The 22,498-nt window shown below is 48.5% G+C and overlaps 1 protein-coding gene across 1 annotated transcript in view; it reads left to right on the top strand.

Moving 5' to 3' along the window:
- Positions 1-22,498, top strand: part of TRAP1 (TNF receptor associated protein 1) — a 70,684-nt gene that overhangs the window by 16,594 nt on the left and 31,592 nt on the right. The window contains exons 2-3 of the mRNA XM_007983989.3: positions 17,715-17,873; positions 19,592-19,674. Coding sequence (XP_007982180.2) covers positions 17,715-17,873; positions 19,592-19,674 — 242 coding nt within the window. The remainder of the gene's footprint in view (positions 1-17,714; positions 17,874-19,591; positions 19,675-22,498) is intronic.

The raw sequence follows: 22,498 nt of genomic DNA, 5'->3' as shown, positions 1-22,498 counted from the left end.
AATGGCACCATCTCGGCTCACCACGACATCTGCCTCCCGGGTTCAAGCGATTTTCCTGCCTCGGCCTCCCAAGTAGCTGGGATTATAGGCATGCGCCACCACGCCTGGCTAATTTTGTATCTTTAGTAGAGATGGAGTTTCTCCATGTTGGTCAGGCTGGTCTCAAACTCCCGACCTCAGGCGATCTGCCCACCTCAGCCTCCCAAAGTGCTGGGATTACAGACATGAGCCACCGCACCCAGCTTTTCTTATTTCTTTTAAAGACAGGATCTCGCTTTGTCACCCAGGCTAGAGTGCAGTGGTGCGATCTCAGCTTACTGCAGCCTTTACCCTCTGGGCTCAAGTGATCCTTCCGCCTCAAGTACCCAAGTAGCTGGAACTACAGGTGCGTGCCACCATGTCCACCTAAGTTTTTGTATTTTGGGTAGGGATAGGGTTTCACCAGTTTGCCCAGGCTGGTCTCAAACTCCTGGGCTCAAACGATCTGCCTGCCTCAGCCTCCTAGAGTGCTGGGATTACAGGTTTGAGCCACTGTACTAGGCCTTATTCTTTAAAATAATCTCCCTCTTGAAAAATGAAAGTCTTTTCTCAAAAAACTTCTTCCCAGGTCTGTGTGGCAGCACAGTGGCCCCTTCTGGCTCTCATCTTGTACCTCGTCCTTGTTTGCCTTGAGCATGGGACCTTCTCTGTGTTCGTGCCTCAGGACCCCTCCCTCTGTCTTTGCTGGGTCCACTTAGCCTGGTCATTGGGCCTTGGCTCCTGAGAGGCCCTTAGACTGAATTCCTCATCCGATGTGTCCATACCAGCTTTCACGTGATGTCAACATTGACAGCAGGGAAAACATTAGCACTTTTGTGACAGCCTCATATTTTTTTGCCCCCGCCGAGACGGAGTCTCGCTGTGTCGCCCAGCCTGGGATTACAGGCGCACGCCACCACACCCAGCTAATTTTTGTATTTTTAGTAGAGACAGGGTTTCACCATGTTGGCCTGGCTGGTCTCGAACTCCTGACTTTGTGATTCACCTGCCTCGGCCTCCCAAAGTGCTGGGATTACAGTCGTGAGCCACTGCACCGGGCAGCCTCATATTTTTTATAATTTAATATCTGTTTTGAATAAATAAATATGGTTTGATTGAAAAGCCAAAACCATGTGAACAGGTAAACCTTGAGAAGCCTTGCTGCTTCTCAGAGCTCCTGCTGCCTTCATAATTACTATTAATTACCTGTGGGTCCTGCCACTACTTACTTGTACTACTGTAGTAAGTGCAGATGTACATCTTCCCTCAGGGACACACCCTTCTCTGTGTTCTGTTACTTTGGAGCTCGTAGAGAGCTTGCTGTGTTCATACATAGTTGGCTGCTCCTTTGCCTTCTGTAGCCACTGTGAAATGCCATTCATATCTTTTGCCCCAGGTTTTTCTTCTGGACTGGCTGGCTTTCTATTTTTTCTTTTTTCTTTTTTGGGACAGGATCTCTCTGTCGCCCAGACTGGAGTGCAGTGGCGCGATCTTGGCTCACTGCAGCCTCTGTCTCTAGGGTTCGAGCGACTCTCCTGTCTCAGCCTCCCAAAATGCTGGGTTTACAAGCATGAGCCACTGTGCCTCGCTTCTGTTTTGTTTTTTGGTTTGGTTCTGTCAGTTGTTGGGAGAGGAGTGTTAAGATCTCCAACTATGGGCCGGGCGCGGTGGCTCAAGCCTGTAATCCCAGCACTTTGGGAGGCCGAGGTGGGTGGATCACGAGGTCAGGACATTGAGACCATCCTGGCTAACACGGTGAAACCCCATCTCTACTAAAAATACAAAAAAATTAGCCGGGCGTGGTGGCAGGCGCCTGTAGTCCCAGCTACTCGGGAGGCTGAGGCAGGAGAATGGCGTAAACCCAGGAGGCGGAGCTTGCAGTGAGCCGAGATAGTGCCACTGCACTCCAGCCTGGGTGACAGAGCAAGACTCCGCCTCAAAAAAAAAAAAAAAAAAAAAAAAATTTCTCCAACTATGATTGTGGAATTGTTTTTTCTTTAATCTTTCCATTTTAACTTCATGTATTTCGAAACTCTGTTATTAGGCAAATACATACTTGTGCTTACATTTTCCTGATGAATTGTTCCTTGTAGTATTCTGAAATATCCTTCTTTTTTCCTAATAATGTTTTTTATTTTGAAATATATTTTACTTGATATTAATAGAGCCACTCCAGCCTTCTTAAACACACTTTTTGGGTGGTATGTATTTTTCCATTCATTTGTCTTCAGTGTATCTTTTTCTTTATATTTAAAGTGTCTCGTAGATAGCATATAATTACGTCTTCCTTTATTTATTCCGACAATCCTTGCCTTACAATTAGAGTTCAGTTCATTAACATAAGAGTAAATATTGATATAGTTGGATTTATTGCTACCATTTTATTATTTGGTTTTTATTTGTCCGTTTGGATTTTTTCTGTTTTTCCGTTCCTTATTAATTAAATATATTTGAGATTTCCATTGTGGTTTATCTAATGCTTTTTAAAGCGATTCTTCTGGTTACTCTGGTGTTTGAAATATGCCCCCTTAGCCAGGTGTGGTGGCTCACTCCTGTAATCCCCGCACTTTGGGAGGCCGAGGCAGGAGGATCCCTTGAGCCCCAGAGTTTGAGACCAACCTGGGCAACGTAGCAAGGCACCCATCTAAAACAATTTTTTTTAAAAGAAATATGCACCTTTGTCATAGTCTAATTTAGAATTAGTATTATAATACTTCATGTAAAATGTCAGAATCTTGTAACTGTATACGTGAATTCTCTTCCCCACCCCATCTTTTATGTTACAGTTGTCATATGCATCACACTCACATATGTTACAAATACCACAAGATAATGCTTTAAGTTTTGCTTTTGACTGTCATATTTTATTTATTTATTTTTTTGAGATGAAATCTCACTCTGTCACCCAGGCTGGAGTGCAGTGGCATGATTTTGGCTCACTGTAACCTCTGCCTCCCAGGCTCCAGTGATTATCCTGCCTCAGCCTTCCCAGTAGCTGCGACTACAAGCGCCCACCCCCACGCCCAGCTAATTTTTTGCATTTTTAGTAGAGACGGGACTTCACTATGTTGGCCAGACTGGTTTTGAACTCCTGGCCTCAGGTGATCCGCCTTCTTTGGCCTCCCAAAGTGTTGGGATTACGGAGTGAGCCCCTGCACCTGGCCTGTCATATATAGTTTAAATTTATTAAGAGAAAAGTACTTTACTTTTTTTTTTTTTTTTTTTTTTTTTGAGATGGAGTCTCACTCTGTTGCTCAGGCTGGAGTCTGGTGGCATGATGTTGGCTCACTGCAACCTCCCCACCTCCTGAGTTCAAGTGATTCTCCTGCTTCAGCTTCCTGCAGAAGTGGGATTACAAGTGTGTGCCACCGTGCCTGGCTAATTTTTTTTTTTTTTTATTAGAGACGAGGTTTCACCATGTTAGCCAGGCTGATCTCGAACTCCCTGACCTCAGGTGATCTGCCCTCCTTGGCCTCCCAAAGTGCTGGGATTACAGGCGTGAACCACTGCGCCTGTACTCAGGAGAATCGTTTTTTGTTGTTCTTGAGACGGAGTCTCCCTCTGTTGCTGAGGCTGGAGTGCAGTGGTGTGATCTTGGCTCACTGCAACCTCCACCTCCAGGGTTCAGGTGATTCTCCTGCCTCAGCCCCTCGAGTAGCTGGGATTACAGGTGCCTGCCACCACAGTCAGCTAATTTTTTTTTTTTTTTTTTTTTTTGGAGACAAAGTCTCACTCTTGTCCCCCAGGTTGGAGTGCAGTGGCTTGATCTCGGCTCACTGTACCTCCGCCTCCCAGGTTCAAGCGATTCTCCTGCCTCATCCTCCCAAGTAGCTAGGATTACAGGCGCACACTACCACACCTGGCTAATTTTTGTATTTTTAGTAGAGGCAGGGTTTCACCATGTTGGCCAGGCTGGTCTTGAACTCCTGACCTCATGATCCACCTGCATTGGCCTCCCAGAGTGCTGGGATTACAGGCGTGAGCCTCCACACCTGGCTGAGAAAAATACTTTTTATCTCAGGTTACCATTACTGATACTTCTGCATTCCTTGCTGAAGATCTAAGTTCCCATCAGGTAGGATTTTCATTCCGCCTGAAGAATTGCAACATTTCTTTTAGTGCACATCTGCTGTTGAAGGCTTTAAAGATGCTCTACCATTGTCTTCTGGTCTCCATCATTTCTGGTGAGGAGTTAGCTGTCATTCTTCTCCTGTGGAATGTGTCTTTTTCCTCTGGCTCCTTCCAAAACTCTCTTTTCTTTGGTTTTCAACAGTTTGTTTATGATATATCTAGATGTTTTTCTTTTTTTTTTTTTGAGACAGAGTCTCGCTCTGTCGCCCAGACTGGAGTGCAGTGGCCGGATCTCAGTTCACTGCAAGATCCGCCTCCCGGGTTTACGCCATTCTCCTGCCTCAGCCTCCGGAGTAGCTGGGACTACAGGCGCCCGCCACCTCGCCCGGCTAGTTTTTTTGTATTTTTTAGTAGAGATGGAGTTTCACCGTGTTAGCCAGGATGGTCTCGACCTCCTGACCTCGTGATCCGCCCCTCTCGGCCTCCCAAAGTGCTGGGATTACAGGCTTGAGCCACCGCGCCCGGCCGATACATCTAGATGTTTTTCTTTGAAATTTTCCTATTGGTTCATGGAGCTTTTTGAATCTGTAAATTTATGTCTTTAACCAAATTTGGGGGAAAATTTTGTTTATTTCTTCAGTTTTTTTTCTGTCCCATTATCTTTCTCTTTTTCTGACGCTCCAGTTACACGTATGGTAAACTTGTTTCTGTTGTTGCAGATATCCTAAGGCCCTGTTCATTTGTTCTGAATTTTTTTTTTTTCATTTTTTTTTTTGAAACAGAGTCTCACTCTGTTGCCTAAGCTGGAGTGCAGTGGCGCAGTGTCAGCTCACTGCAACCTCCACCTCCTGGTTCAGGCAGTTCTCCTGCCTCAGCCTCCCAAGTAGCTGGGATTACAGGGGCCTGCCACCATGCCCAGCTACATTTTGTATTTTTAGTAGAGATGGGGTTTCACCATCTTGGCCAGGCTTGTCTTGAACTCCTGACCTCAGGTGATCCACCCTCCTTGGTCTGCCAAAGTGCTGGGATTACAGGCGTGAGCCACTGTGCCTGGCTCTGAATTTTTTTCGTCTCTGTTTTATGTTGAATAATATCTAGAGTTACAGCTAAAGATTATGCATCTGAAATACCCCATCTTTCATTTTGGGCGTATTTTATTTTGTCATATAGTATTTTTGTAATGGCTGCTTTTAAATCTTTGTCTTTCTGATTCCAACATCTGGATCTTCTTGGGATTGGTCTCCATTAATTAACTGTTCTTTTCAGCAGGGATCACATTTTCCCATTTCTCTGTCAAGTAATTTTTGATGACATCCTGGATACTGGGGATGCATCTTCTGGAGTCTCTGAACTCTGTTATGTTCTCCTGAAAAGTTGTTTTTTTCAAGTGGGATCTTGGCTGGACTCAGACTGCAGACCCTTTCTGGTAGGCAGCGGTTCGTTTCTTTTACCCGCAGCTCCACACGTGCATGGTTCAGGGGGCCCAGGCAGAGACCTCTGAGAGTTTATTTGCAGAATTTGGGGCTCTCTTCCTTTGACTTTCCTTTCAGGGGTCTCCCCTTACTTTCCAGCTTCTTTGGTTGCCCTAGTCTCTAACCTGGATGTTACGACCATTAGAGGTATACATTGTACACATTTTCTCCTATTGTTTTCCCCACTCTTGAGTGGCATGATTGCACCTTCCTCATTTGGTGCTGTTCCCTTCCTCCGCGTGTCAGCTCTCCTCCAGAAGCTACCTGCTTTTGCCGACTCTCCAGAGCGTGCTCGTAGTCTTATTTTGCTGACATTCTGAGTTCCTATAGGAGCTCTGTACGTAATAACCTATAGAGCTCTGCTGGGACACAATGCAGCCGTACAGGAAGGGGCATTCTGTGGAGCGGAATTAAATCTAAATGTGAAATTATTCTCTGTGTTGCACGTGGTAAAATTGTAGGCTCATTGAGACGTGGTTTCAGAAAAATAATTGAGCATTTCTCACAGCTGAAAAAAATACTCAGCATGTGTATGTAAAGAGCGTAACTGAAGATGCCGTCGAGAAGCAGAACCACAGAAGAACTATGGGTGGTGTACAGGACAGATAAGTGTTTTTCAAGCACAGAGCATGCGCAGTGCGCTCTTCCTCATCTGCCTTACTTGAGCGACCCCTGTAGGCAGTTGCCATTTTTAATTTTTGTTTTTTGTTTTTTGTTTTTTGTTTTTTTGAGACAAAGTTTTGCTCTTGTCACCTGGGCTGGAGGGCAGTGGCAAGATCTTGGCTCACTGCAACCTCCGCCTCTCGGGTTCAAGTGATTCTCCCGCCTCAGCCTTCCGAGTAGCTAGGATTACAGGCCTGTGCCACCACCCCCAGCTAATTGTTGTATTTTTTGTAGAGATGGGGTTTCACCATGCCGTTGGCCAGGCTAGTTTCAAACTTCTGGCCTCAAGTGATCCACCTGGTTCAGCCTCGCAAAGTGTTGGAATTACAGGCGTGTTTTTAATCTTGAAAGTGAGTTTGAAATGACCTTGCAGGACGCCTGGCACCATCTTGGCTCCCTGAATGTGCTTCTGCTTGAGCACAGTGAGGTTTATGTCTTATTAAAAAAAAAAAATTTATGTTTCTTGCCAGGCGCGGTGGCTCACAACTGTAATCCCAGCACTTTGGGAGGCCGAGGTGGGCGGATCACCTGAGGTCAGAAGTTCCAGACCAGCCTGGGCAACATGGAGAAACCCCGTCTCTACTAAAAATATAAAAATTAACTGGGCGTGGTGATGTGCATCTGTAGTCCCAGCTACTCGGGAGGCTGAGGCCCGAGAATGGCTTGAACTGGGAGGCGGAGTTTGCAGTGAGCCGAGATTGTGCCTGTGTACTCCATCCTGGGCGACATAGTGAGACTGCGTCTCAAACAAACAAAAAAGTCCGGGCGCGGTGGCTCCTGCTTGTACTCCCAGCACTTTGGGAGGCCGATGTGGGCCGATCACCTGAGGTCGGGAGTTCGAGACCAGCCTGACCAACACGTAGAAACCCTGTCTCTACTAAAAATACAAAATTAGCCAGGCGTGGTGGCACATGCCTGTAATCCCAGCTACTTGGGAGGCTGAGGCAGGAGAATCACTTGAACCTGGGAGGAGGAGGATGGGGTGAGCCGAGATCATGCCATTGCGCTCCAGCCTGGGCAAGGAGAGCGAAAACTCTATCTCAAAAAAAAAAAAAAAAAAAAAATTTTGTAAAGAGTAGCTTTTGTGGTAGATGCTTTGGCACACCAAGAAATAGGGATGTTCCTGTCTTCACAGAGTGTTACTGAGAAATAAAAGCTTGTCCCTGCCCTAAGTTAGTGAGATAAATTATACATTAACCAAAAAATTAACAGTGGGAAATGTCATATGCTGGCATATAGCAGCAGTTTCAAATGAGCAGCACAGGCCGGGCATGGTGGCTCAGACCTGTAATCCCAGCAGCTTTGGGAGGCTAAGGTGGGAAGATTGCTTGAGACCAGGAGCTTAAGACCAGCCTGGTCAACATGGAAACACCCTGTCTCTACAAAAAAAAAAAAAAAAAATTTTAATTAGTCACGTGTGATGGTGCTTACCTGCAGTCCCGGCTATTCAGGAGAGTAAAGCAGGAAGGTCCCTTGAGCCCAGGAGTTCAAGAATGCAGTGAGCCATGACTGCACCACTGCACTCCAGCCTGGGTGACAGAGCACGCCCTTTTCTAATAAAGACAGAAATAGTAAATATGTGAATAATTCTTTTTTTTTTTTTTTTTTTTGAGATGGAGTCTCGCTCTGTCGCCCAGGCTGGAGTGCAGTGGCCGGATCTCAGCTCACTGCAAGCTCCGCCTCCCGGGTTCACGCCATTCTCCTGCCTCAGCCTCCGGAGTAGCTGGGACTACAGGCGCCCGCCACCTCGCCCGGCTAGTTTTTTGTATTTTTAGTAGAGACGGGGTTTCGCCGTATTAGCCAGGATGGTCTCGATCTCCTGACCTCGTGATCCACCCGTCTCGGCCTCCCAAAGTGCTGGGATTACAGGCTTGAGCCACCGCGCCCGGCCTTTTTTTTTTTTTTTTTGAGACGGAGTTTCACTCTTGTCGCCCAGGCTGCCAGAGTGCAATGGCATAATCTTGGCTCACTGCAACCTCCGTCTCCCGGGTTCAAGTGATTCTCTTGTCTCAGCCTCCCGAGTAGCAGGGATTACAGGCACTTGTCACCACGCCGGGCTGATTTTTGTATTTTTAGTAGAGATGAGGTTTCACCCTGTTGGTCAGGCTGGTCTTGAACCCCTGACCTCAGGTGATCCACCCACCCACTTCGGCCTCCCAAAGTGCTGAGGTTACAGGTGTGAGCCACTGCACCTGGCCAATGCGAAAATTTGTTAAATGGGCAGCATAAAAAGTAAGTACAGTGAATTCACAGGAAGAGATTATTGTGAACTGCAGGGGCCAGGGAGGCCTTAATGGGAGAGAGGGCCTGCAGCCGGATCCTGCAGCAACTCAGATGGGAAGGAGTCCCAGCTACTGGGACTGTGGCTGCAGAGTGGAGGAGCTGCATGGGCACTCGCAGTAGTGGGTAGGGATGTGGGGGTGGAAGGGGAGGGATGTGTGGTGTCACATTCAGACTATCAGTGCTTCTCATTTTGTGCGACTCCAAACCACCAGATAGTTTAACAGTAAACCTTGTAGTCTGACATTGAGGTTTGTGGTTTTTCCTTTAGGGTGTAGGAGAAACACAAAGACAGAAATTGTGCAGATAGCATGTTTGGTATCTGGTTCAGGCAGATGTATTCCTCTAGTGGTTTATTTATTTCTTTTTTTTAATTTTTAATATTTTTTTTGAGACAGGGCCTGGCTCCATGTCCCACCATGGAATACAGTGGCGTGATTTTGACTGACCGCAACCTCTACCTTGCAGGCTCAAGTGATCCTCCCAAGTAGCTGGGACTACAGGCACGCACCACCACACCTGGCTATTTTTTGTAGAGATGGGGTTTTACCTTGTTACCCAGGCTGGTCTCAAAACCCTGAGCTGAAGCAACCCTCTGGCCTTGGCCTCCAAAACTCCTGGGATTATAGGCATGAGCCACTGCACCCGACCTAGTGGTTAAAAGTTATTGTAGAGGCTGGGCGCGGTGGCTCACACCTTGTAATCCCAGCACTTTGGGAGGCCGAGGCGGGGGATCATGAGGTCAGGAGATCAAGACCATCCTGGCTAACACAGTGAAACTCCATCTCTAGTAAAAATACAAAAATTAGCCGAGCGTGGTGGTGGGCACCTGTAGTCCCAGCTGCTCGGGAGGCTGAGACAGGAGAATGGCGTGAACCCGGGAGGTGGAGCTTGCAGTGAGCCAAGATCATGCCACTGCACTCCAGCCTGGGCGAAAGAGCGGGACTCTGTATCAAAAAAAAAAAAAAAGGCCGGGCGCGGTGGCTCAAGCCTGTAATCCCAGCACTTTGGGAGGCCGAGACGGGCGGATTACGAGGTCAGGAGATCGAGACCATGCTGGCTAACACGGTGAAACCCCGTCTCTACTAAAAAAAATACAAAAAAAACTAGCCGAGCGTGGTGGTGGGCGCCTGTAGTCCAGCTACTGGGGAGGCTGAGGCAGGAGAATGGTGTAAACCCGGGAGGCGGAGCTTGCAGTGAGCTGAGATCCGGCCACTGCACTCCAGCCTGGGTGACAGAGCAAGACTCCATCTCAAAAAAAAAAAAAAAAGAGTTGTTGTAGAAAGTTTGCATAACCTGAAGTCAAATCTGCTTTTAACAATGCTGTCAATTAATGTAATCTTGGAATTAGGATACAAGGTCTTGCAGTTCTGGCTAGTAATATAGATTTATTTTTTTCTTTTTCCCAACTGTGAGGACTTCTGTGTACTCCTCCCATCATGAACATTATATTAAATCCTTTCAAAAATACAGGCTGGGTGTGGTGGCTCGTGCCTGTATTCCCCGCACTTTGGGAGGCCAAGGCGGGTGGATCACGAGATCAGGAGTTCGAGACCAGCCTGACCAACATGGTGAAACCCTGTCTGTACTGAAAAAAAATTAAAAAAAATACAAAAATTAGCCAGGCATGGTCACATGCACCTGTACCCAGCTACTTGGGAGTCTGAGGCAGGAGAATTGCTTGAACCTGGAAGGCAGAGGTTGCAGTGAGCTGAGATCATGCCATTGTGCTCCAGCTCTGGGCAATAGAGCAAGACTCTGTCTTGCGGGGGAGAAAAAAAATTCTGTGTATTAATTGGGGAAAAACCAGAAAGACTGGAAAAATGAAACATGGGGAAATCATGCTTAATCTTAAAATAAGGAAAGCTTTTATAACCAAAAGACTAATTTCCTTAATATATAAAAAGCTCTTGCAAATCAATACGATTTAAAATGTAGCAGAAAAATTATCAGAGGATACCAGCAGTCCCTTAACAAAAAAGGAAATAGGAAATATTTCAAAATATGGGACAGTGCTCAGTTTTGCTTATAATAAGAGAAATGTAAGTGAAAGCTACAGTGAAAATTTTATCTGACCAATAGGCAAAGATCCAAGAGTTTTATCTCAGCACTGGCTTGGCAGGAATGTGGGATGATACGCACTTCAGTACATTGCTGTGGTAACGTAAACTGATAGAATCTCTGTGGAGTGTGACTTGGCAGTATCTACCACTACTTAAAATACACAACCTTAGGCTGGGCGAGGTGTCTCACGGCTCTAATCCCGGTACTTGGGAGGCAGAGGCTGGGGGATCACTTGAGCTCAGGAGTTTGAGACCAGCCTGGGCAACATGGTGAATCCCTGTCGCTACAGAAAACACATAAATTAGCCGGGCGTGGTGGCATGAGCCTGTAGTCTCAGCTACTCAGAAGGTTGAGGTGGATCACTTGAACCTGGGGGCTCGAGGCTATTGTGAGCCAAGATCACTTTACTGCACTTCAGCCTGGGCGACAGAGTGAGACTCAGTCTCAAAAAAAAACACAAAACACACAATTTTTTACGAGTGGTATTACACGCTTATAGTCCCAGCTGCTCAGGAGGCTGAGGTGGGAAGATGACCTGAGCCCGGGGAGGTCGAGGCTGCAGTGAGCTGTGATTGTGCTATTGTGATCCAGCCTGGGCAACAGAGTGAGACCCTGTCTCAAAACAGCCGTAATTTATACCTGCTATAGTTATTACTGTGGTGTTTCCTGATGGTGCGCTGTTTGCTGCCATTCCTTGTGTTTATTCATTGGAATTCTGCTGTGATGAAAAGCTGCTGCTGCTCCTCTGTTTTAGTGTGCACCGATGGTTGCTCGATTCGCCGGGTCACAGCTTACAATCCTTTATTGTCGTTATTTCGCTGCACAAATTGTCCTAGATTCTGCCACTGGGGGCCCTTCTGGCTGGGCTGTGTGTCCTCTTGACACACGCCGTCCTTTCTCGTCCTTCTGCATACCACAGGGTGTCCTAGGCTCCTCCGTGTGCTCCACAGGGATCTCTGCTGCCTGTTTTTGGAGAGAGGTATTCACAAACCAAGATCTGGCTTCCAGGTAGGGTGACCAACCGTCCTAGTTTGCCAGGACAAAGGCTTTCCCTGGGACGTGGGTCTTTAGAGTGCTGAAACTGGAACAGCTTTTGGACTTTGCTCTCTGTAGCCTAAGTGGGGGGTCATCGCGCCTGGGCCCTGTCACGCGTCGGTGGACAGAGCGGGGGAATGTGTGTGTGTGAATCCTCTGATATTGATTTCTGCATCCAGTCTGTACACATGGGGAAGGTCGTGAGCCTGTACTGATGCCTGTGTCTCCATTGCCACACCGCAGGGTTTTTCCCCATCGCTTTCCTTATCAGTGACTTTTCTTCAACCGTGAGGACCCCAGCTCGTTAGCCACAATGAGCTTGTCCGCTTGATCTTGGCACATGGGTAAGTCGGACTCAGACCTGCTGACCTCTCGGTGGGCGCGTCTCCTGCCCGAGCCCGGTGATGGCACCGCCCGCCGAGGGCAGTTTCACAGTACAGTCAAGGTGCCGTTTCTGAAGTCTCTTGGGTTGGTTCTTCTGTCAAAGTGGTGATTTAATTGTCACAGCTGTGCGTATTTGCTGTTTGTATTTCATTTTTTGTTCCTGTGCACCATGTTTTGTTTTCATGGTTTCTTTTTCTTTTTTTTTTTTTTTTGAGACAGAGTCTCACTCTGTCGCCCAATCTGGAGTACAGTGGTGCGATCTCGGCTCACTGCAACCTCCACTTCCGTGTTCAAGCAGTCCTCCCACCTCGGCCTCCCAAGTAGCTGATAACTACAAGTGCGCTACCATGTCTGGCTAATTAATGTTTTTTTTGGGGGGGTATGAGAACCCTGACCATGGTTCTGAGAGAGACATACGGAAGATGTGCGTGGAAGTGTCACATCCCTCAGCTCTGCCGGCCGCTCCCCTTCCCACGTTCTTTCCTTTTTCCACACCTGTGCTGGCTGGAGGTTGAATTGTGGCTCCCCACAAAAGAGGTTAAAGTCCCAACTCTCAGTACCTGCGAATGTGACCATGTTTGGAAACGGGGTCTTTGCAGGTGATCAAGTTGAGTTCACTGGAGTGGGCCCTAATCCAACATGACTGTGTCCTTATAAAATGGGGACATTTGAACAGACACGTATAGAGGAAGAAAGGCAGATGTCCTGGCGGGAAGACACAGGGAGAAGACGACCACCCACAAGCCTAGTCTATTCCAGAGGCTGCAGAGGCTGGGAGAGGCGCAAACAGACCCTCCCTCCCAGCCTCAGGAGGAAGCAGCCCTACTGGCACTTTGATCTTGCACTTCTTGCTTCCAGGACTGTGGGAGAATCAGTGTCTGTTACTTTAAGCTACTGGGTGTGTGCCACGGGGAGCTTCATACACACCTCCTGTAGGTAACCGAGCTGTGGGGTTCGAAGGCCGGGCACAACGGCTTATACCTGTCATCCCAGTGCTTTGAGAGGCCAAAGTGGGAGGATTGCTTGAGTTCAGGAGTTCAAGACCAGGCTGGACAACAAAGAGAGACTTTGTCTCTATTTTTATTTTTTTTAAAAAAAGAGGCGAGGTATGGTGGCTCATGCCTGTAATCCCAGCACTTTGGGAGGCCAAAGTGGGTGGATCACTTGAGGTCACGAGTTGGAGACCAGCCTGGCCAACATGGTGAAACCCCGTCTCTTCTAAAAATACAAAAAGCTGGGCGTGGTGGTGCGTGCCTGTAATCCCAGCTACTCGGGAGGATGAGGCAGGAGAATCGCCTGAACCCAGGAGGCAGAGGTTGCAGTAAGCTGAGATCAGGCCACTGTACTCCAGCCTGGATGACAGAGCGAGACTGTCTCAAAAAAAAAAAAAAAAGATATGTTTGCGTCCTGACCCCTGGTACCTGTGAGTGTGAGCTTATTTGGGTCATTTCAGGTGTATCAGGTTATGATGAGGTCACACTGCATGGGGATGGGGCTTAACTCCAGTATTCCTGGTATCCATATAAGAGGGAAATTTGGACACAGCCAGGACTCCACATAGAGAAGAGCTTGCCATGTTACAAGAGGCAGAGCCTGGAGCATCTGCAAACCATGAAACACCAGGGATGCCAGCTGTTGCCAGAAGCTGGGGAGAGGTGCGGGATGGACTCTCCCTCAGCACCTCCCGTGGGCACCACCCCTGCCCAGAACCCGAGATCTTTATTTTTTCTGAGACAGGGTCTCACTGTCTCACCCAGGCTGAAGTGCGGAAGTGCAATAGTGTGATCTTGGCTCGCTACCGCCTCAACATCCTGGGCTCAAGCGATCCTCCCACCTCAGCCTCCCAAGTAGCTAGGACTACAGGTGCACACCACTACACTTGGCTAGTTTTTGTGTTTTTTAATTTTTTTATAAGACGGAGTCTCGCTCTGTCGCCCAGGCTGGAGTGCAGTGGTGCGATCTCAGCTCACTGCAAGCTCCGCCTCCTGGGTTCATGCCATTCTCCTGCCTCAGCCTCCCGAGTAGTTGGGACTACAGGCGCCCGCCATCACGCCTGGCTAATTTTTTGTATTTTTAGTAGAGACAGGGTTTCACTGTGTGAACCAGGATGGTCCTGATCTCCTGACCTCGTGATCCGCCCGCCTCGGCCTCCCAAAGTGCTGGGATTATAGGTGTGAGCCACCATGCCTGGCGCAGAACTGTGGACCTTTTTGAAACTGCCTAGTTTGTGGTGCTGTGTTTCAGTAGCCCTAGGAAACAAAATACACAGACACATCAGTTTCTGGTTTGTCCTTTTTGTGTTTCTTTTACACAAATGATCAGAAACATTGATACGCTCCGCGGGTAGGTGGGTGGCACTTGGACGCTTCCCTCCTGTGTTCCCAAGGCTGGCTCTGCTTTGGGTGGAGGCACAGAGACTTCAGCACCCTGGTTTAGTGTAGACTATTCGTGAACTCCTCTAACACCAAATACCATTTAATTCCAGAAGAAATGTCCCGGGATTTTTTTTTTCTTGTTAACTGTATGAATAAAGTGAACAGTTATGTAGACCCAAATAATTGGATATTTACATGATTTGGAAATTGAATATTTTCTGAATTGTGGTAGATGTTTTTAAGGTGTCTGCATAGAGGTAAAGGCTAGGGTTGGCCAGGTGTGGTGGCTCACACCTGTAATCCCAGCACTTTGGGAGGCCTAGGTGGGCGGATCACCTGAGGTCAGTAGTTTGAGACCAGCCTGACCAATAAGGTGAAACCTCGTCTCTACTGAAAATACAAAAATTAGTCAGGCGTGATGACAGGCACCTGTAGTCCCAGCTACTTGGGAGGCTGAGACAGGAGAATTGCTTGAACTTGGGAGATGGAGGTTGCAGTGAGCCGAGATCACTGCACTGCAGCCTGGGTGACAGAACAAGACTCCATCTCAAATAAACGAAAACAAAAGGCTAGGTTTGTGCTGTTTGTAAGTCCAGGAATAAACCTAAAGAATAGGCAAGTTTTGACTGGGCACGGTGGCTCATGCCTGTAATCCCAGCACTTTGGGAGGCGGAGGCAGGCAGATCGCCTGAGGTCAGGAGTTCGAGACCAGCCTGGCCAACATGGTGAAACCCCGTCTCTACTAAAAATACAAAAAATAGCTGGGTGTGGTGACGGGTGCCTGTAAACCCAGCTACTGGGGAGGCTGAGGCAGGAGAATTGTTTGAACCTGGGAGGTGGAGGTTGCAATGAGCCGAGATCGCACCACTGCACTGCAGCCTGGGCAACAAGAGTGAGACTTCGTCTCAAAAAAAAAAAAATAGGCAAGTTTGTGTATGTTTTAGGAGTATGAAAGTTGATATGTGGCCGGGTACGGTGGCTCAAGCCTGTAATCCCAGCACTTTGGGAGGCTGAGACGGGCGGATCACGAGGTCAGGAGATCGAGACCATCCTGGCTAACACGGTGAAACCCTGTCTCTACTAAAAAATACAAAAAAAAACTAGCCGGGCGAGGTGGCGGGTGCCTGTAGTCCCAGCTACTCGGGAGGCTGAGGCAGGAGAATGGCGTGAACCCGAGAGGAGGAGCTTGCAGTGAGCTGAGATCCGGCCACTGCACTCCAGCCTGGGTGACAGAGCAAGACTCCGTTTCAAAAAAAAAAAAAAAAAAAGAAAGTTGATATGTTAATTTTTTTTTTTTTTTTTTTTTTGAGACAAGTGCTCTGTCACTCAGCCTGAAGTGCAGTGATACAGTCTTGGCTCACTGCAACCTCCGCTTCCCGGGTTCAAGCCATTCCCCTGCCTCAGCCTCCCGAGTAGCTGGGATTACAGGTGCACACCACTGCGCTCGGCTAACTTTTGTATTTTTGGTACAGATGGGGTTTCTCCATGTTGGCCAGGCTGGTCTTGAACTCCTGACCTCAGGTGATCTGCCTACCTCGGCCTCCCAAAGTGCTGGGATTACAGACGTGAGCCACCTCACCCCTGGCTGATACGTTAATTTTTAAAACCTTGATTCCTGGATATTCTGTGTCCATCTTTTGTACTAGTTACAAATTTGTGAAGAACAGGAGAGGCTCCCAGTTAGATGTGGTTCATTTAGGCCTAGACTTTCACATGGCGTAGCTGGCTGGCCACGTATCCTTGATGCCACCGTGTATTGCCAATCTGCTGACCAAGGCAAGATCCTGGTGTGTGGTCCTGGGGTCAGTGGGTGGTGGTGTTGGGTTGGTCCTGTCCTGTGTTGGAGTGAAAGTGTCTGTGGTTTCTGTAGCATCATAGGCTGGGCCTGTGTCGGTGAACTGCGTGCGGCTGGGGATACACTGGCTGCTTTCCTCCCTCGCTGGACTCTGCAGGCGACTTTCTCAGCCCACTGGGCTGATCAGGAAGTTATAGAAGACAAGTCTCCTTCCTAGTTACAAGGTAGAACCCATCATCAGCTGTTTTTCAGTTTTTAAAGTACACTAATTTTTTTTAAAAAGTCTGTTTTGGGCTGGGCGCGGTGGCTCACGCCTGTAATCCCAGCACTTTGGGAGGCCAAGGCGGGCGGATCACGAGGTCAGGAGGTCGAGACCATCCTGGCTAACACGGTGAAACCTCATCTCTATTAAAAATACAAAAAAATTAGCCAGGCACGGTGGCGGGCGCCTGTAGTCCCAGCTACTCGGGAGGCTGAGGCAGGAGAATGGCGTAAACCCAGGAAGCAGAGCTTGCAGTGAGCCCAGATCGTGCCACTGGACTCCAGCCTGGACGACAAAGCGAGACTCCCTTTCAAAAAAAAAAAAAAAATCTGTTTTGGATGAAAAAGTCATGGAAAAGAATCAACTTTTAGAACATCATGAGACAGTTTCAGAATATTAACGTAAATATTTGGATCCCTTTCGGGAGTATTTTTTTTTTCTTGACTGTTAAGAGCAAGGAAGTGTGGCCCATCGGGGGCTTCTGCAGGGCCTGTGAGAATCGAGGCAGGTTTGAGTTTGGGGGGTTCTGCGGGGGCTGTGAGGATCGAGGCAGGTTTGAGTTTGGGGGGTTCTGCGGGGGCTGTGAGGATCGAGGCGGGTTTGAGTTTGCGGGTTCTGCAGGGGCTGCGAGGATCGAGACAGGTTTGAGTTTGGGGGGTTCTGCGGGGGCTGCGAGGGTCGAGGCAGGTTTGAGTTTGCGGGTTGATGGAAAGTCTCACCTGTGAGGTGAAAGTGGGAAGTGCTGTCAGCAGGCACCTGCCAGCTGGGCGAGGTGGCTCATGCCTGTCATCCCAACTCTTTGTAAGACCAAGGCAGGAGGATCGTTTGAGCCCAGGAGTTTGAGACCAGTCTTGGCAACATAGCAAAACCCCATTTCTACAAAAAACTTTTTAAAAATTACGGGAGTGTGGTGGTCTATGCCTGTGGTCCCAGCTACTCGTGAGGCAGAGGCAGGAGCATCGCTTGAGCCCGGGAGGTCGAGGCAGCAATGAGCCGTGATTGCAGTGATAGAGCGAGACCTGCTCTCAAAAGAAGGCAGCAGCCCACCTGCTCCAGTTTCGCTTTGGCGGTTCTGAGAAGACCCAGTATCTTAAGCTGACGACGTGTGTGAGGGCTCCTTGCCAAAACCACACCCTGACACTGTGGCGTTTGGTCCTGTGGATTTCTCTTTCAGCAACAACCTGACTTAGAGGTGTCCACACTAGCTTTTGCTAGACACCCTTGATGGGACAAATTACCATATTGTTTCTCGTGTCTTCCTAATTCTCGTTCTTTCTACATATTTGTCTTTTCAGGAAAACCAATTCTGTGTCCTCGGAGGACCGCAGCCCAGTTGGGCCCCAGGCGAAACCCGGCCTGGAGCTTCCAGGCAGGACGGCTGTTGAGCACACAGACCGCTGAGGACAAGGAGGAGCCCCTGCACTCGATCATCAGCAGCACGGAGAGCGTGCAGGGTAGCCTGGGCTCGCGCTGTGGTCTGGGAGGGCTTCTCGGTTCACTGCTGTGCATAAAGGGGCATTTTCAGGGTGGAGGCAGTGATTGGCAGAGCCACCGCCTCAGGTCTGAAATCAGAAGGTTTGGCTGTAGGGAGTGCTGCGCCCTCCATTTCTGTCCTAGCGAGGGACTTCTGCCAGTGTCGGGTGTGTCTTGCCCCCTCTGGTGGCCACCGGTGAGTCTGCCGTCCAGCACCTCCCCTGAGTGGTGATTCATGGCACATCTGCTAATAATCATGAAAGCGGGAGGGGAAACTCAGCATTGGCTCAGCCTGCGCAGGACCGAATTCCGGAGCTGACTTTTCATTCCCTCTGAAGTATAAAAAAGCGGTCTTTGGAGCCAGTCCTGAAGTGGGTCCATTTCTGGCTTTTAAGTGGGTCGATAAGAGTAGAATCTTTGAAGTTGAGAAGTGAGGTTTTCTTATTTTGATTTCTAAATAATTAATTTGGAAACCGCTTATTTGAAGAATATAGGCCGGGCGCAGTGGCTCATACTTGTAATCCTAGCACTTTGGGAGGCCAAGGCAGGAGGATTGCTTGAGGCCAAGAGGTCGAGACCAACCTGGGCCACATAGACCCTTTCTCTACAAGAAAAATTAAAAAGTTAGCCAGGCATGGTAGCACACACCAGTGGTTCTACCTACTTGAGAGGCTGAGGCAGGAGAATCACTTGAGCCCAGGAAGTTGAGGCTGCAGTGAGCATGATCATGCCTCTGCATAGCAGCCTGGGCAACAGAGCCAGATCCTGCCTCTAAAAAAAAAAAAGAAAAAGAAAGAACATATAATCTGGTTCTTAGAGGCAGCCCAGTTCTTGTGACCGTGCACATCGGGAAACCAGGCTCAGCAGTCCCTCGACGTAGCCCGAGGCCTGTCTGGCCTCAGCGGTGGGAGGATTTGTTTCCCCTGTGTTCTTTCTGTGCAGATGGGAGCCTGATTTGTCCTGCCTTGAGACCTCCTTTCTGAAAGACTTTTTGTTTCATTTTGTTTTGAGACAGGGTCTTTCTCTGTTGCCCGGGCTGAGTGCCGTGGTGCAGTCATGGCTCACCGCAGCCTCGACCTCCCTGGCTCAAGTGATCGTCCCACGTCAGGCCCGTGAGACTGGGACCGTAAGTGTGCGCCACCATGCTCAGCTACTTTGTGTAGTTTTTGTAGAGATGGTGGGGTCCTACTCTGTTGCCTAGGCTGGTCTTGAACTCCTGGGCTCAAGTGATTCTCCTGCCTTGGCCTCCCAAATTGCTGGGATTACAAGCATGAGCCATGGCACCCAGCCAGACTTTGTTTCTGTCTACTTCTTTCTTTTTGTTCACGATCTTAAATGTTTGGGAGGCTGAGGCGGGCAGATCCCGAGGTCTGGAGATCGAGAGCATCCTGGCTAACACGGTGAAACCCCGTCTCTACTAAAAATACAAAAAATTAGCTGGGCATGGTGGCAGGTGCCTGTAGTCCCAGCTACCCGGGAGGCTGAGGCAGGAGAATGGCGTGAACCCGGGAGGCAGAGCTTACAGTGAGCCGAGATCACGCCACTGCACTCCAGCCTGGGTGACAGAGCGAGACTCCATCCCAAAAAAGAAAAAAATGTTTAAAACTCATAAACTTAAACATTCTTTGGAATGTGACGTAGCATATTGCACAAAAATAGAAATTAAACTTTATTGGTTGTGTCTGTGTTTCATTACTAGGTTCTATTTCCAAACATGAGTTCCAGGCTGAGACAAAGAAACTTTTGGACGTCGTTGCCCGGTCCCTGTACTCAGAAAAAGAGGTGCGTTCCCTGCTAACCTGCCCGATGCTAGCAAAGTTTCTTTTCACAAAGCTGTATTTTTGCCATTCTGGAGAATTGCCAGATAATATATTAGCTGTGAGAAAGCATTAAACTTTGGACAGGTCCCCATCTTAAGCTACTAGTGAGAGGAGTTTTACCAGAATCTGTTTTGGTTTTGTGAGTAAGTGTATCCAGATGGTTCTTTGGACTGGATCAACTCTGGGAATTAATTGAATTTTGCCAATAATTTTAAAAGTTCCCCAAGTACAGGCCTGGTGTGGTGGCTCTCGCCTGGGAACTCAGTGCTTTGGGAGGCTGAAGCGGGAGGATCTTTTGAGCCCAGGAGTTTGAGACCAGCCTGGGCAATAGAGCAAGACTCCTTCTCTACAAAAAATTTTAAAAATTAGCCATCTATAGGGGTACTGACCTGTGGTCTCAGCTACTCAGGAGGCTGGGGTGGGAGGATGACTTGAGCCTGGCAGACTCTGGGGTTGCAGTGAGCCATGATCGTGTTACTACACTGACCTGCACGACAGAGTGAGACCCTCTCTCCAGAAAAGAAAAAAGTCCCCCAAATCCTAGCATGCAGCTCTGCTGAAATCCATTTCTGTGGAGCTTTCGGTGTGCTCTGAGGCCGCTTTGCCCAGTGTGACTACCTGCAAGTCTTGGGGGCTTTGGCTGCCAGAGGAAGAAGATTCCCCAGTCCTGTGTGTGTGGAGCAGGGAGGAGTTACTGAGGAAATTAAAATGCATCTGGCTCCAGGTGTGGTGGCTCACACCTGTAATCCTAGTACTTTAGGAGGCCAAGGTAGGACTGCATGAGTCCAGGAGTTTGAGACCAGCCTAGGCAATGTGGTCAGACCCCATCTGTATTAAAAAAACCCACAAAACTCATTTGGGGTGACAGGACAAGGAAAAGGAAAAATGAAGGCCACCATCGTTGACATGCTGATTATTGCTGGAGGGCAAAGGAGAATCTGGAAGGAAAGGTAAAGCACTAAATTTCAAAGCTCAGAGGGCCTTCCAGGAGCTGTTTCCAGGTTTTGTACTAATGAGTGCTGCGTTCCTGCCTCCCAGCGACCTCCAGCTTCCGCTCAGATCAGCTGCTGCTTCCTGAGCTCTTGCGGACTTATTTTTTCTATTTTTATTTGTTTTGTTTTTTATTTTTTTGGAAAAGGGTCTGGCTCTGACGCCCAGGTTGGAGTGCAGTGGTATGATCTCGGCTCACTGCATCCTTTGCCTCCTGGGCTCAAGCCATCCTTTCTCCTCAGCCTCCCAAGTAGCTGGGACTACAGGCACGCCACCCTGCCTGACTGATATTTGTATTTTTTGTAGAGATGGGGTTTTGCCATGTTGCCCAGGCTGGTCTTGAACTCCTGGGCTGAAGTAATCAGCCTGCTTCAGCCTCCCACAGTGCGGAGATCACAGGTGTGAGACCGCCCCGGCGTCTTTCACTGACTTCAAATGGAAGGTCTGTTTGAGGTCAGGGTGCTTTTCAGCTCCTGAGGGACAGCTGGGCTCTGTGTCCCGTGCTTCTCGGGGTGTGTTTTTGTGGAGTAGTAGTGTATTCGTCTGTTTCCACACTGCTGATGAAGGCATGCCTGAGACTGGGCAATTTATGAAAGAAGGAGGTTTGATTGGACTTACACCTCCATGTGGCTGGGGAAGCCTCATAGTCATGGTGGAAGGTAAGGAGGAGCAAGTCCCGTCTTACATGGATGGCAGCAGGCAAAGAGAGAATGAGCAAGACGCAAAGCAGAAACCCCAAATAAAACTGTCAGATCTCGTGAGACTTTCTCACTACCACAAGAACAGTACCGGGGAAATGGCTCCCATGATTCACTTATCTCCCACTGAATCCTTCCCACAACATGTGGGAGTTATGTGAGTACAATTCAAGGTGCGATTTGGGTGGGGACACAGCCAGACCATATCAAGGAGAAATGGATGTTTGAGTGATTTGCCGTCATCCTTGTGCAGGAGTTGGGAAAGAAATTGTTCCTCGCAGGGCTCTTTTGTTTGTTTTTTTGAGACGGAGTCTCTCTGTCGCCCAGGCTAGAATGCAGTGGTGCTATCTTGGCTCACTGCAACCTCTGCCTAATGGGTTCAAGTGATTCTCCTGCCTCAGCCTCCTGAGTAGCTGGGATTACAGGCGTGTTCCATCACTCCCAGCTAATTTTTATATTTTTAGTAGATACAGGGTTTTACCATGTTGGCCACGCTCGTCTTGAGCTCCTGACCTGAAGTGATCCGCCCACTTCAGCCTCCCAAAGTGCTGGGATTACAAGCCTGAGCCACTGCACCCAGCCAGAGGGCTCTCCTTAAAGTTTTAATTAACAGGTGGACACATAACTTCAGGCTTGATTAAAAATCCTGAAAAGGGCCAGGCACTGTGGCTCACGCCTGTAATCCCAACACTTTGGGAGGCCGAAGCACAAGGATCACTTGAGCCTAGGAGATCAAGACAAGCCTGGGCAACATAACAAGACCCTGTGTCTATACACATTTTAAAACAATTAGCTGGGTGTGGTGGTGCATGCCTGTGGTCCCAGCTACTTAGGAGGATGGGGTGGGAGGATTGCTTGGGTCCAGGAAGTTGAGGCTGCAATAAGCCGTGATTGCAGCCTCCAGCCTGGGTGACAGAGTGAGACTGTCTAAACAAATCCTGAAGGAAAGATCAGTAGAAGTTAGCACCTTTAGTCACTTTGTAACTGGCCCAGAGGAACTGCCTTTGACTAAAGCAGAAACTCTTTATGCTTTGAGAACTGAATATTCTATGACTGTTCTCCTCTACCTCTTAACAGTTATTGGAAGTGCAGCTGACC

This window comes from Chlorocebus sabaeus, chromosome 5 (genome assembly GCF_047675955.1).
Source record: "Chlorocebus sabaeus isolate Y175 chromosome 5, mChlSab1.0.hap1, whole genome shotgun sequence".
NCBI classification, from domain to species: domain Eukaryota; kingdom Metazoa; phylum Chordata; class Mammalia; order Primates; family Cercopithecidae; genus Chlorocebus; species Chlorocebus sabaeus.
The sequence above is the reverse complement of the archived record's forward strand: the minus strand, read 5'-3'. Positions and strand labels throughout refer to the sequence as shown.